We start from the raw sequence: 16,026 nt of genomic DNA, 5'->3' as shown, positions 1-16,026 counted from the left end.
CCCCACATACACACACAGCCGCAGCTTCAGCCCCCTCTGTTAGAGTTGCTGTAAGTGAGTTCCCTAATCTGGACCTTGTGCAGAGCAGAAGAGAAATGAATTTGCTCTCCCCCTCAATAATGTGTGTCAAAGCTTTACTGGAAACAGTCTTAAGGTTTATTAACAAATAAAAGTTGCAGAACACAGAGCAACGCATTGGTTTCTAAACAAACTAGCGATGCTGTCCAAGTCTTCTCTGTAATCCTTAATGCAGTTTGAAATTAAAAATTGAAGGTCTTATATATTTCATAAATGTTCCAACCAAACACATACATAAATATATAAACCACATGTCTGAAGCAGCACAGGAAAACAGTCCTGAAATAATTTTGACTCCCAAGCTGACCACGTGTTTCTCTGCAAGAAGAGAGGGGGTGAGGGAACCTTCCCATTGTCTCAGGAATTAAGAAATCACCATCTCAAAGGAATGGCCAGACTACCAGGAAAGGCAATCAGATAAGGCAAAACAACAGCATTCAAATTTCTGTTGTAGACCACCTTTTCTGTGATGTAGGTATGATGTTTGTGGGGGGTGGTCTTGGGTTACACTCTGTGATGTATGTATGATGTATGGAGGGGAGGTCTTCAGCTATATAAGGGCCAACACACCTTGGTTCTGGGTCCTCCTCCTCTCTCCTGCTTGTGGGGGGAGCCCCCTGTTGCAACAGTTCAATAAAGATCAGGCTTCCAAGCTGCTTTGCTTCTCAATATTCTCTGGTTGGCCTCTGTTATCTTCTCCGACTGATGGAAAACCTACAAAGGACTCTAAAGGCTCTTGTGTCCCCCACAAGGGAACAAGGGCAGATTTTTGTTTATTAAAAGTTCAAAAAGCTTTCCTCTCTCTGGTCCCAGATCCTAAGTAACTTCCTTGTTAAAACAGTTAACTTTTACTCCTGCTGTTGCCTCCATCCAATGCTTGAGACACTGTGTTCTTAGGATCCATCTTCGTTCTGTGAGAGATCTCTGCTAGACTTTCCAGTAATGAGTCATCAATTAGAATAAATCCTCAAATGGAAACATCTACTCCCTTGTGCTGCATTAGCTAGAGACAAGCATGCCTAATGCAAAGTTCTCTTTGCAAAATGTTTTCACAGAATCTTAGAGTTGGGACCATGGGGATTGGGGGGTCATCTGGTCCAACTCCCCGCAATCTTTTCTCCCATGCAGGGTTTGAAACCAAGACCCTGAAGTTAAGAGTCTGATGCAAACACAATACAGTGGTACCTTGGGTTAAGTGCTTAATTCATTCCAGAGGTCCGTTCTTAACCTGAATCTGTTCTTAACCTGAAGCACCACTTTAGCCAATGGGGCCTCCCACTGCCGCCGCGCTGCCGGAGCACAACCTCTGTTCTCATCCTGAAGCAAAGTTCTTAACCTGAAGCACTATTTCTGGGTTAGCGGAGTCTGTAACCTGAAGTGTCTGTAACCTGAAGCATATGTAACCCGAGGTACCACTGTACATACAAGCATAGCATTCTATGCACAATAAATTTATGCGCCCTATACCTGCCCCGCATTATAAATGCTTCCTCCCATTCTGCTCTCTCCATCTGCACTCTTACCTAGATTATAATTCCGTTATCCACTGGCTTTCTTATACAGGCGATACTAACTACCTAAAGTAATGTACTGCATACAGAGGACCAGGACACCTATCTGCACTGGAGGTATCCAGGGCTTTTTTCAGCCAGAACTTGCCAGAACCTAGTTCCGGCTACTGTAAGGTGGATGCCATTGTCATTGTAAGAGAACAAGGGAGGAGTTCATGGTGAATTCTGGCACCTCTTTTTCTAGACAAAAACCAGTGGGTGTAACAATACCTCTTGAGAAAGCCTGGTGGCATCTCACAGAGAAACCCCACACAGCTTGCCATGTCCAAGGCGAGCCAAGTTATTTTGGCACTTGAGGAAGATTCCCAAAGGTGCCTCTTCCTGGGAGAAAATATACACAAATAACTGAAATAGCACAATTTCCAGCCTTCCAGTGACACCCAAAGCCAGATGCTGTAGACCGCTCCATCAATCACACCCATATAAAATCTCTGTAACAGTGTTGTGCTGTTAGTGTACCAGACTAGACCTGGGAGACCCAGGTTCAAATTCCCACTTGGCCCTGAAACCCATCACTCCCAGTCTAACCTTCCTCACAGTATTGTCCTGAGGATGAAAAGGGGCTCCTTGGAGGGAAGGTGGAATATAAATGATACACATACATAAAACCTTGAGTAGGATTCCTCTCAGGGAGGGAGAATCCAAATATAATCTCTGGATGTTGTTGTTTAGTCGTTTAGTTGTGTCCGACTCTTCGTGACCCCATGGACCAGAGCACACCAGGCACTTCTGTCTTCCACTGCTTCCCGCAGTCTGCTCAAACTCATGCTGGTAGCCTCGAGAACACTATCCAACCATCTCGTCCTCTGTCGTCCCCTTCTCCTTGTGCCCTCCATCTTTCCCAACATCAGGATCTTTTCCAGGGAGTCTTCTCTTCTCATGAGGTGGCCAAAGTATTGGAGCCTCAGCTTCACGATCAGTCCTTCCAGTGAGCACTCAGGGCTGATTTCCTTGAGAATGGAGAGATTTGATCTTCTTGCAGTCCATGGGACTCTCAAGAGTCTCCTCCAGCACCATAATTCAAAAGCATCAATTCTTCGGCGATCAGCCTTCTTTATGGTCCAGCTCTCACTTCCATACATCACTACTGGGAAAACCATGACTTTATCTATACGGACCTTTGTTGGCAAGGTGATGTCTCTGCTTTTTAAGATGCTGTCTAGGTTTGTCATTGCTTTTCTCCCAAGAAGCAGGCGTCTTTTAATTTCGTGTCTGCTGTCACCATCTGCAGTGATCATGGAGCCCAAGAAAGTAAAATCTCTCACTGCCTCCATTTCTTTATCATCTCTGGATAAAGACCTTTATTTTCCTTCCCCTCCTCTCTCATTGTCCCCCCTCATGGTAAAACTGTTGATGTAAGCTCCTTGGGGCAGGGGCTTCTGCTTGGATTAATCTGCACCAAGACCTAAAAGGCAGTGGTGGAGTGGTAAATTCTGAAGTGCAGGTGTTCGCAAAACAGCCACCATAGCCACAAGCCTTCTAAGTGTCAGCTTGGCTTTTCACCATGCATGCTAATATCATTTATCTCCCCCCTCTGCTTAGCTTATTTTCTGGATTTATCTGTAGGGGAATGAAAGTTTATATTTTACATGCAGAATATTTGCAAAAAGTGCCTCAGGAGATGACTGGCATGCCCGCCTTGTGAAATAAAAGGCAGAGGTCCCCACCCCGCCCCACAACACCTCTTTGTAAAAGAATAAAAATACATCAAGGGAATATACTCATCACAGAGGGCTAGATGAGACAAACCACAGCTGCATGGCACTATGGGACAGCAAAGCCAGAAACTGCCTTTTGTTTTCAACTTCATCTCTGTTCTCTGGAAACAGCTGTTTCCTGTGTGCAGTCAAAAAGGACACAACTGTGGAGAGGAGGCCTTCTGTGTCAACAATACAGTGCTCCTCACATTACTCTGTTCAAAATAAAGCCTTTTAAGCAGTGTAACTTGCTTTCAATAACACCCATTAGTTATTTCCCCCCCAAAGTGCCAATCACATTCCAACAAACATGCATACACATAGCAAAGCATTTCAAACTTTTTAAAATGTTACACAGCCCTTGAGTGTACTCTAAAGTCACACACACCATTGGTTTGATCTGTTGTCCATCCAGCACTGATAGCATCTGAATAAAACCCATGCAGCTGCAACAGTTCAAAGGCCCATCAAGCCAAACATCCTGTTTCTACCAGCGGCCAACCAACATCTAGCTCTGCCACTCAGACTCTTAGACAGGAGACACCTGTACATTCTTGCTAGTGCCAGAGGAACCTAACTCATATTACAAATATTTTCATACCACAGTGTTCTAATACACTTTTATGCTTGTATTTATATTCCACCTTTCCTCTAAGGAGTTCAGGTGGTTGCCCGATTTTCCTTGCTTCCCTTTTTATACAGTGGCACCTCGGGTTAAGTACTTAATTTGTTCCGGAGGTCCATTCTTAACCTGAAACTGTTCTTAACCTGAAGCACCACTTTAGCTAATGGGGCCTCCTGCTGCCACTGCACCGCCGGAGCACGATTTCTGTTCTCATCCTGAAGCAAAGTTCTTAACCTGAAGCACTATTTCTGGGTTAGCGAAGTGTGTAACCTGAAGTACCACTGTACTTAGGTAGGCTAGGCTGAATGAGAGCAACTGGCTCCAGCTCACCCAGTGGGCTTCATGGCTAAGTGGGAATTTGAACCCAGGTCTCCCAGACCCTAGTCCAACAGATGTGTGCAGTGCAGTGCAGTGCAGTGCAGTGCTTGCGGTTGTAATCTTCCACCCCCAAAAGAAGAAATCCATTGTTTACTATATGCTGCGTGAAACAATACTTTCTGAAGTCTGCCCTGAACGGAGGCGTACCTAAGCTCCCTTATGCCCTTGACAAGGAGCTGTATTGGTGCCCTCGTCTCTTGGGCCCTTAGCAAGGAGATGCATTGGAGACCAGGCCAGCAACCAAATTCCTCTGCTGAGATGCCCAGAGGAGCCTGTGCACCTCACCCGGTTGCCCAGAGCAGTGGAGGAATGGCCTTGGGAGTGTGTGAATGGGGGCAGGCTCCTAGCCACTCCAAGCCAGTGTGCAGAGGCACAATACCTGACTGAGCCCTAGACACACCCCTGGTCCTGAATCTTCCAGCATTCCGCTTCATTGGACGCCCCAAGTTCTAATATTTGGGAATCCACTTTCTTCATACCATGCATAACATTATATCTGTCTATCGTGACACCTCTGACTTGCCTTTTCTCTAAACTAAAAAGTCCCAAATGTTGGAACTTATTCCACATAGCTTACTAGATCAATGGTTGGGTTGCCTCAAGGTCAAACGTTGTGCTCCACGTGGGGACTGAAGACAGCCTGGAAGCTACATCTAGTGCAGAATGCAGTGGTCAGAGTGCTGATGGACAGAGTAGATTGAACCCATACATACTGATCAAGGGAACTTCACCGGTTGCCAATCCACATCTAAGCCCAATTTAAGGTGACATGTAAAGCCCTACAATGACTGGAGACCCAAATATCTGAAGAAGGGCATCTTTCCATATCAACCTCCCCATTGATATGTGGATGGGTCTTCTCTGTGGTGGCTCCCTGTCTCTTGAATGACCTCCCACCCACATTCATATCAGTGAACTATGGCTGGGAACCATTTGCACTTTCTGCAGCTTGGGAGGCTGTTAACATACCTACAGCTGGGGCTCCATACTTTGTTCCTGTTTGGATGAAGCAGCATGCTTCCTTCTAGTAAATATTTGTAAAATGGCTTTGGTCCCCACAGTTGGGGCATGAGACTCCAGAGACAGGGCAAGGCTTTGTTTTATGTGCACTGCCACATATCTTGCAGGAATGGCCCAGAGCTGAGGAGCTGTCCTTAGGAACTGCAGACCGCACATAAATAAGTCTTTGCCTCCTGGTGCACTGTGTGCCTTTCTTTGTTATTTTGGATGTATACAGGCATTGTAAGTTGTAAGGGCTTGAGCTCTGCAAATGTTTATTACTTGAAAAGGTGTGAGACTGGAATGCTCAGTAGGTTTCTCTTTTAAGTTGCAATCAAGGATGCTAAAAACAATTTTGTCTCTTATCATCACATCCTCTAAGGCTCCAAACTCACAGCCCTGAGCTTTGTGCTAGAGCAGCAATGCCTTCTGTTTCATTAAATTTGAGCTATCCAAACCGATAACATTCAAACTCTCAAGTGTCACAATGTTATTTAAAGGCTGGTGATGACTCCTTGACCGTGACTGCGAAGACTCCTCTATATAAACCAGGGGTCGGCAAAGTTTTTTGTGGCTTGGGCTGGTTTATGGTCCTGCAGACGTTGCAGAGGTCCAGAGTGCATGACACACGCATGCACAAATGCTATTTCTGGCGATCCTTCCGGTGCGGAGGAGGCGTGCACAGCTTTCCATTGGCTGCAGGAGCTTCCTGTAGCCAACCAAGTGGGTGGTGGGGGTCCATGGGCCGGTTAAACGACCGCTTGTGGCCCATGGGCCTTATGTTGCCGACTCCTGATATAAACCTGATATATATAGAGTGGTGCTGATAATGCCAAGGTTGCAGGTTTGATTCCTGTATGGGACAGCTGCATATTTCTATGGACTAGATCAGCGTTTCACAACTGGAGGCCATATGGCCCCCTGGCCCCTCCCCGGATATTACAAGGGGGCCACAGGTGAAAATTGCACAAATGGGGGGCCTCAGCATGTGACTAGGGACCACAGAGGGAAGTGAGAAGTGAAGAAAACAGAGAAGTAACCAAGAAAATAAAACAGAAAACAGAGAAGTACCGTGGTACCTCAGGTTAAGAACTTAATTCGTTCCGGAGGTCCGTTCTTAACCTGAAACTGTTCTTAACCTGAGGTACCACTCTAGCTAATGGGGCCTCCTGCTGCTGCCGCCACGCGATTTCTGTTCTCATCCTGAAGCACACTTCTTAACCCGAGGTACTATTTATGGGTTAGCAGAGTCTGTAACCTGAAGTGTCTGTAACCCGAGATACCACTGTAGAGTGAACAGAGAAGTGATGGTGATTCCCATGCACATTCTGCGGCAGCATCGCTTCTGCTTCCTTCTCCCTCCCACTTCCGTACTCCACTGCTGCATGCACCAAGCTGTCCACATCTCATCTGTCTCGGGCAAAGTACGTGGCTGCAGCAGTCTTAGTGCGTGGGGTGCTGTTTCTTCATGCAGGTATTACTGCGAAAGGAGGTATTATGGCTTTGGTCCCCACAGCTGGGGCATGAGATACACAATAACAGCCTTGTTATCTTCCGCCTGTTCTGCTGTTGGACTTATTGGATCCTTCTTTGTCTAGCTCCTCCCCTTTGACCTTACCACCTTGGGTGACCATGCTGGGAGTACGAGCTTCCTGATGGTTCCGCTCACAAGGATCATAGGAACATGCAAGCCCATTCCCCACAACAAGGTGATGATCCCGCACATGACAATCTTACTAAGCTATGAGTGATTGCCAAAGAAGTTACCCAGTCTAACACAGAATTGCTTTAACATAACAGACAAATGCGATTTTTGGTTATCCCTCAGAGCAATAGAAGCAGATATAAAAAAAACTTGTTTCTGGTCATCAAGCACAAGGGTCACGTTGATCGAAAAATACTTAAAGTACATATTTTTTATGTAATTGTATTTTGTATCAATTATTAAAATTATAATTTTGTTTGTTCTATTTACAAACAAAACATTTACATAGCTACCTTTCTACTGGTAGGACAGGGTGCCACAGAGAGGAAACAAAGTTGGAAGGGGGCCACAATGGGGAAAAGGTTGAGAAACACTGGACTAGATGATCCTCAGGGTCCCTTCTAACTCTTCAGTTCTGGATCTGTGAAAAACTGTTATTGTTTATTGAAAGTGAAGGCCTACTCTGACACCATGTGGTATCCCACTGGTTTGGGAAGCATACTGTGCAATGGTTTGCCCTAATACCAAGAAGCTGGAGTCAGGTAAGCTTCAATACTAGGCATAGGTGTCAACTTTCAGATTTGAAACTAAGGGATCAGCAGCCTTGAAAAAAAGGGATCAGCAGCCTCACCTGTCCAGGGGACAGTCTACAGGATATCTAACAACCCAGGATAGCAGCGGGAAGCGGTGCTGGAATAAGGGAATTCCCCACAAAAAAGGGAAGGTTGACAGCTATGATACATAGTATTTCTCCATAAACAACAGATTAACAATTCAGCATAGCAGCTAAGGTTTGCTACATGGTCCCAACACCTTTTCGGTTGGGTTACTATTGCATGTCTCTTTAAAACAAAAACAGGCCACACACGTTATAATGAGGAGAAAGCCTCAGAAAGCTTAGAGGTGATCCACTAGCAAAACCTTTGTGAGACTCTGTAGAAAAGATCACGGCATAGACGAGATCCTCCCATGCAGTTTTTCAGTCTGGTTCAGTCTTTATTCTGTGTCTGTGTGGAGAGGCTAGAATGTTTTTCTCCCAAAAGGCCAAATATCAAGAAAATAACATTGCACTGCGAAAGGATTTGCAAATACAGCGGGTTAGATCTGCTGCACGCCGCTGCCCCAGCCATGACCCGGCCGCCACCTTCCCCTTTAAGGAGACAATGATGGCAGGAAAAAACAACGCCCCTCACTCCCGCCCCAGGGGAGGGACTCACTGCGCACGCGCCAGCCGGCTCCGGCCAAGGCCTTCGAGTTAACAATAACAACCCCGGGCCACGTGATAGACAGGAGGCGGGCTTGTGCCGGGCGGGAAAGAAAGGAAGAAAACACGAGACTGTAAGGGGCGTGGCCCCAAGCAACGACCGCCGGAGGGCGAAGAGGCGGGCCTAAACACAGCCACGCCTCCTCTCGCCTCCCCGGCGATCTCCCAGCGCTTGCGTGCTCGGCGCCGCTAACCTCCGTCGCCCCTGAGTGGCTGAGCGGAGGCGGCCGGGCGCGCGCGCGCACCGAGAGGAAGAAAGAGGGTAGCGGCGGCGGCCGGGAGGGGGAAGAAAGAAGGACTGAGGGAGGAGGGGGGGGGAAGTGCGCGGGTGCGCGCGCCGGGCGCTGACTGGACTCTGAGGCGACCGAGGGAGCTTGTTCCGAGGCACTTTCGGTGGTCGCCTGAGGCGAGGCCGACGGGAGGCGGAGAAGGGGAAGGAGAACAGCCCCAGCAGCAGCGGCGCCGCTCGGCTCCTCCTCCTTCCCCTCCTCCGGCCGGGGCGGATGCTTTGTGGGTAGGAGGAAGAGGAGGAGAGGCGGCCGCCTGGCTGGCTGGCTGTCAGGCGGCGGCGGCGGGGCCTTGCGGAGAAGATGGTGCTGCTGAGGGTGCTCGTCGTGCTTTGCTCCTGGGCGGCCGGAGCCGGAGGTGAGGCGAGGCGAGGCTAGGCCGCGTCGGAGGAGGGCGAGTGGTTCCCCCGCTTCTTCCTTCCTTTTCCCTCCCTCCTTCCCTCGCCCCGGGAAGCAGCCGAGGTTCCTTCCTGCCCCCGGGGGCAGCTTCCCTCACGGCTCCCGCTCCACTCCGGTTCTGGGTCCCCCGCCGCTCTTTCCTTTCCCTGCCCCGATAGCGGCTTCAGTTCTCTTTCGGTGTGTTTTAATTGTTGGATCGGGCCCATTTTGGAAAGGGAGGGTGGCGGGGAGTCTCCTCCACACTCTCTTGTCTCTTCCTTTCACTCCTATCTGCCGCCGCCACACTATTTATTTCGACCCCTCTCCTGCTTTTCTGGACAGTTCCGGGCTCTACGTAAAAGAAGAAACTAATTATGAAAAGCATAACTATACACACACACACACACGCAAAGGTGGCCGTTTGACCCATTAAGGGGAAAAGCAACCAATAAAAACCCACGGTTGGGTAATCCTTTTACTAGAAGCAGCCAAAAATGTCACTACTGTGTAGCAGTCGTTTGAGTTCTCTAGAACTCTTTATTAGACAAGATGTTCCAGAAAGCCCAGGTGAAACGAGGCAGAATAATAAAAATACAGTAATGGGGAAAAGTGCAAAGCTTGCAGCCATGAGGTCAGCTTAGAGACTCCCAAGATGGAGCTTGCAGGCTGATTTATTTATTTATTATTATTTTGATAAAATTTATATACCACTTGATTGAAAAAACACACTCCCTAAAAGCAGTTTGCAAGTAAGGCTCTTTTACAGTGACACTTGGAGGAGACTGTTTCTCCTCCGCTTAGTCTTATGTGCATACAGTAATTGCTTTGGGGTAGCACACTCCCCCCTGTAAAACATTAGAAAAATATTGTAGTCTATACATGCCTTCATGTCTTTCCTGCCTTTTCTCTACCCTCCCCCCATCTGACTTTCCCCTCTGAGATTTCCTTTCCTCTCCTTCCTGCTACCTCAAATGAATGGAGGGGGGGGGGGTTGTGTGAAAAAAGGGGAACAAGGCAGGTAGGTACTGTACATGTAAATATGCCCTCTGCACTTACACCTAGTATGGGGCAGTTTCTAATGAGTTTTTTGACTTCCTGTTGTGCCATCCCTCTTTCTCACCACTGTCATAGGCCTGGAGTCTGATCCAGTTGGGCATCAAGTCAAAAGAGCTAGGAGGGAGTAGGCCTTCTGAAAGTTGTGTATTGTATCTGATACCTGGAAGGAATGATACATTAAATGAGTTTCTAAAGCAGGGTGAGGTATTTCTGAAAAGAGGAAGTGCAATATTGTTGAGATTTGCTAAAATGTTAGTTGTAATTTATGGCAGATCTGCTTCTTTTATTTTATCTTTTGCTAGCATTCTGTCTGTGGTTCACTATCCATATTTTGAGTAAGCTGAATAATTTTGCTTACTGTACTTAAATCAGAAAGCAATTATTGTGGATCAAAATTAGAAGTCCTCACCCCATCATTGCAACTTACTGTGAGTGCTCAAGAAGCGGTTTGGGATTGTGGCTTTGTCTTTATGCATAACATCCCTAAAGTGTCACAAAGCTCTTAGCACATTTATTCTGTCATTATCTTTTGTGGAACTGTACATGATGAAGGGGGCCTCTTATTGTGATGCAAGTTTTCATAGACATACAGTGCAGTCCTAACAATGAATACTCAGCAATAAATCCTATTAAATTCAATAGGTTATATGACCAGCTAAACAAGATTAGAATTGCAGCCTAATCTATTAGTCCAGTGGTTCCCAATTAGCTAACTACTGTGGCTTTTCAAAGGCCAAGTCATGAACCTACTACTTTTGAAAATTTTGATGATAGTTTTAGTTATGTGGGTGGGTTGAGCAGACCACCAATTGGGAACCACTGTATTAGTCTTAAAGATACATGGGGACTTTTTTTGCTGTGTGCTGTAGTGGCAGCTACTCTAAAATTTTGATATTATGGAAGGCAGAATAAACACATTTATCTTATAGTATCCTGCCACTGAAGGGTGTTTTGGTTTTATTTGCTCTTTGACGCAGGTTGGAATCCGAATAATTTTGTCTGAATGGTGACAAATTCCTCAGTTGGTTACCAATTCCAGACATGCAGCTCTGCTAGGAAAAAAACAAAAAATTAAGTCTTTTAAAATACAGTTATTGTGGTGAAAACTTTTGTTGACGAGAGCTGTGAAGTGGGCTCTAATTCACCAAACGTATGTCACAAATGAGGCACCACTGTTTCCCCCCACTTAAAATTGGCAAAACATGTCTTCTTTGGAAGGGCACAAGGTGTGGTCCTGATGATGTCATAGAACTCGGTTATGAGCAATTCTTATCAGGAAGTAGAGTAGGGCGTGGATTAAGAAGATTAACCAACATTTCAACATCACCTGTGCAGTATGGTTTCAGTTAAGATCCTGACTCTTGGAAAGGCTCTATTTAAAAGTAAACCACTTTTACATTTCACTAAGTTCATGCAGAAGCTTTTGTGAGTTAAATAGTTTTTTTTTCTACTTAGGGCAGTGGTTCTCAAAGGGTGTGGCATGCCACACTAGTGTAGTGGGAAAGGATGGCGAGTGTGATGGGAAGATTCAAAGACAATTGGAGAAACATTTAAACATTTCAGTATTGTATAGTATCAAAATAATCTTTTTTTTATTTGCAGAATAGGGACATATCTTTTCAAAATGAGAGCAAGAGCATCAAGTGTGTGGGAATGATTGTTTTATACTCTGCAGTGATTTATACTTTCTGGGTGTCCCGTGATCATATTATAAAGTAGTTGTTTTCTGTATTATAAATCAAGCACTGCTAGTTGTTGTTTCTCCCCCCCAAATGTATTTCTTATCAATTAAAAATTGGGTGTGTCGCAAACAAATTTTTATTTTGAAAGTGTAGCCCAGAGGAAAAAGTTTGAGAACCACTGACTTGGGATGTTCACATATGAGTATGTGCAGACCAGTGGTTGCAAATGATTGATAGCACACTTCAGACTTACTCAGTTATCAACCTTCTGTTGTTCTGCACTTAAATAATAACACCACATTAAAGGTTTCAGTCCTTGCTTCAGAAATTCTTAATTGGAGTCAGTGCTTTTAAATGTTGGAGGATTTGCAATCTTAAGTATACTGTACTGAAAAGAAACTTTGTCTACCAACATACTTTTAGTTGTTGTTTCCTCAAAGTCTGAATCTAGTTGTGAGACCATATAACCTATGCTGCTGAGATGATTGGTAGGGTTAATGGCATGTGGTTTTTTTTTTGATAATATATAGTAAACTTCAACCTACTGTCATTCTAAGAGAAAGTTCATGATTGCATTTCTGCATGTGCATTTTAGCATCTTCTTAGCCTTTGCAGTCTCCAGTATACTTTAAAAAATGGGCATAAAAGTGGCTTCATATAGTGCAAAAAACCCAGAACCTAGTTCAGTAATGGGAACCTGCAGCCCTTCAGTTGTTGAACTCCAATTTCCATCATTTTTGACTATTACCCATGCTGTAGATGCGAGTTGGAATTTGTCTGACCCTAGTCAAAGCTCAGAACTTATAAAATTCAAAGTAATTTAAAAACTCAATTCTTGTCAGTTAACTAGAGAGCGATTTGTTAAGTCAGGAGATCTTTACAACTATTTCAGCATTTTACATGGAACATGATGTATTCCAGCATCACATTTGCCTGGTTAAGATATTCACCGAAACTTTGACTCAGATGACCTGAAACTGTCCATGACACTGCCTTCTCTCTTTTTCCTCTATGCCTGAGAAAGAGTGGCAGCTTTTGTTTTTATGCTGGAACTAACTACAGTTTCATATTACATTACATCTGAATTGGGAAGCTGAAGATCATAATGCATGTGGAGTGCATTTTGTATGGTGCTTTCAAGTATTCAAAGTGATGTGAAAGGGCTCTATAAAAAGCATTATTATCAAACTGGTTTCAGATCTTGGTTTAACTAATTTGAACAAACTGAGCTCTCCCAATCTTAAATGTAACATAGAACTGTAATTGTTCCAAAGTGAAAGCAGAAGCATTAATTCTCTTCCTCTTGCACATAAATTAGTACTAAATAAGGTGAAAAGGAGAGGCAGCATAAGTCTGAGGCCTGCTGCCCCTTATTTCCAGTCATTGAAACAATAAATTATAATCTCAATACGGCCCCTATTTCATATATCTGTATTGACTGATTGTAGTGTCAAGCTTTGTGTTTACTTCTATAAGAGAAAGTAAGGTTGTTTGACTTTGTGGCTAGTTTAATGCCTGGAAACTAATAAAACTTTCAAGATAAGGTCATTCTTTGGAGCATTTCCTAAGTTTGAGCTGAGAATGGAAACCCATTAACTTTCATCCAAGCAGTCAGCAAAATGATCCAACAGTTTGCATATTCTTTGAACCACAGACATCTGTAATAATTGCTGATAGTTGCAGGCTGGGAGGTAAGGTGTGCTCCTGGTCCTAAGTTCAAGTGTTTATTAACATGGTATGTTGATGAAAGTGAAATGTGTACAGTAGATGCTCTTGCAGATTACATGAATCTAGGAGTACTTATGTACTTGAGGCTAATATTTACAAGGCATGTAAATGTTCCTGTTCATTTTGGTTGGTCTGGTTTTCTTTGGCTATTCTCCTTTATGTTAAAAGGACAGGCAAGTGTTTGCTTGTATGGTGGAGTTGCCAGGCACCATTTTGATATCTTGGAAAATTCCAGCTTCACAGTATTCTTTATTTTTGTTTCCTATCATATGCAACTTACTGTTGTCCAAAGTTATGAAGTTTATGACAGTTTTCTTACCTTAATTGTTTTTGAATTAAAACAGATTTTGTATTTACTTGCTTGTTGGACTTACAGGCTGTCTAAAAAATACTTGCAAAAATATTATGCCAGTTTATATGAAGCTTTTAAACTTGTTCTTTCTGAAAATCCCTATTTAACAACTTTTGTGAAACCTGGTATATAAAGAATAAGCTATTTTGGAGCTGCTTAATGAAAAGTTAGATTTTTGTGGAAGAATAGAAGTCTTTTTCAAAACATTTAAAGAAATATTATAGTACGATGAATTTGTGAGTAGTATTTGAACTATGAGCAACAGAAGGAATTAGAGATTGTTGTATGATGGTTATGATGTAAGGGAGAAAAAATATGGGGCAGAAATTAAAAACACCATGGAAAACGGGAGGGGAAGTTGAAAAAACCAAAGAATTTTTTAAATGTTTTGTTTATGTGAATTTTTTGTAGTTTTGAATTTTAATAAAATATAATTATATTATTATGCTGCTCATTTATTCCTCTGATACTGGTTGCTGGGGAACATGAGTGGAAGAGTGCACTCTTGTCCTTGTTGTCGGATTCCCATAGCCATCTAATTAGGAGTCTTAGAAACTGGGATAGAAAAGGTATTTGCCACATGGCTCCCTAGAACCTGGGTTATGAGTGCAAAAACCGAATGGCTACTTACCCCCCATGTAGCGGCACTTTGTTTATTTTTCCATAGAGAATTTATTTGGTTTATTTTGCAATTTGTGATATTGGGAGGGTTGTAACCAGCCATAGCAAAGCAGAGAGCACAGTGGGGCTTAAAATTAGGCGTGTATATGACAGTAACACTCAGTGAACTTCATGGGGATTTAGCGTGTCTAGTCATACAGTCATATACCACACTGCTTCTCAATAGGAAGAAGCTTTTTCTTTCACTTTGCAAAGTCACAGCTTTTGCCAGTGAGGGACCATGTCTCATTCTGTACAGTCATGCCCACATAACGTGATTTTCAAAGTTCTAATGTTTTTATTTCTGAAAAGGAAAGCACTTCCCTGTAAATGGTACAGGAATACTCATGCAAATATTTTAAAAAGTAGGATGATACTCCACCAGTTTGTTTTTTTAAAAATCCAGCATTATGATATTCTTTAAGAGACATGGTGATGAGAATTGCACACAGTATTCCAAGTGCAGCTGCATCAGAGACTTGTATAAGCCATTATGATATCAGGAGGCAGGTGGTGCTGGGCTTGCTGATCAGAAGGTTGGCGGTTCAAATCTGCGACAGGGTGAGCTCCCATTGCTCTGTCCTAGCGGCAGGAAGGTAAATGGCGTTTCTGTGTGCTCTGGTTTCTGTCATGGTGTTCCGTTGCGCCAGAAGCTGTTTAGTCATGCTGACCACATGACCAGGAAATCTGTCTGTGGACAAATGCCACCTCCCTTGGCCTGAAAGCGAGATGAGTGCCACAACTCCATAGTCAACTTTGACTGGACTTAACCGTCCAGGGGTCCTTTACCTTTTTTTTTTAACCTATTATGATATTTCCAGTTTGTTTCCAATCCTTTCCCTAATGATCCCGAAAATATATTTCCCCATTTTACTGCTGCCACAACCTGGGTCAACTTCTTAATTGAGGTATCCACTATGACCCTAAGTTCTTGGTCAATCACCACCAACTCAGACCTCACTAGCATATATGTAATGTTAGGATCCCCCCCCCCCAGCGTGTATCACTTTGCACTTATTAACACTGGATCAGATTTATCATGTTAATGCTCATTCATCCAGTTTGGAGAGATCCTTTTGGAGCGCCTAACAGCCTCTTGTAGTTAAAAGCTACTCCAAACAACTTTGTGTCATTAGCAGACTTTGCTAACTCATCTCCAGGGAAGGTTAGGAATGCTGCAGACTTGGGTTCACAAAACAGAAAAGCCACATCCAGTAAATCTCACTCACTGTCATAAATGGGCAAGACTGGAACAAAGAACTAGACCTGAATGTGTTTCTTATCTATTTCAAGAGATAAGAATGTTTATTCGACTTACACACCTCAAGAATGTTTGTTCGACTTACACACCTCCCTCCACACCAAATACACCATCAGATACACAATATCAAATTTCAAAATGGGATACACAGGAAGGAACCCCCCCCCAGACCCTCCTTTTTGTCATAATTTCCAATGTGCTTTCCCCACCCCAGTGCTCAACCTGCATTCCTGGAAAAAGCGATGCAGTAGAATCCAAATAAAGGGTGTAAACCATTATTCTTCTAAGCAAGCCAGCAAAAATAT

General features: G+C 44.0%; 1 protein-coding gene across 1 annotated transcript in view; it reads left to right on the top strand.

Annotated features, from left to right (window-relative positions):
• Window positions 1-8,593: 8,593 nt before the first annotated feature.
• ADAM10 (ADAM metallopeptidase domain 10) overlaps window positions 8,594-16,026 on the top strand; it is a 47,358-nt gene continuing 39,925 nt past the window's right edge. The window contains exon 1 of the mRNA XM_081887651.1: window positions 8,594-8,962. Within this exon, the coding sequence (XP_081743777.1) occupies window positions 8,908-8,962 (55 nt within the window). The 5' untranslated portion in view covers window positions 8,594-8,907. The remainder of the gene's footprint in view (window positions 8,963-16,026) is intronic.

Source organism: Podarcis melisellensis (assembly GCF_964234715.1).
Source record: "Podarcis melisellensis genome assembly, chromosome: 14".
Taxonomy (NCBI): domain Eukaryota; kingdom Metazoa; phylum Chordata; class Lepidosauria; order Squamata; family Lacertidae; genus Podarcis; species Podarcis melisellensis.
The sequence above is the reverse complement of the archived record's forward strand: the minus strand, read 5'-3'. Positions and strand labels throughout refer to the sequence as shown.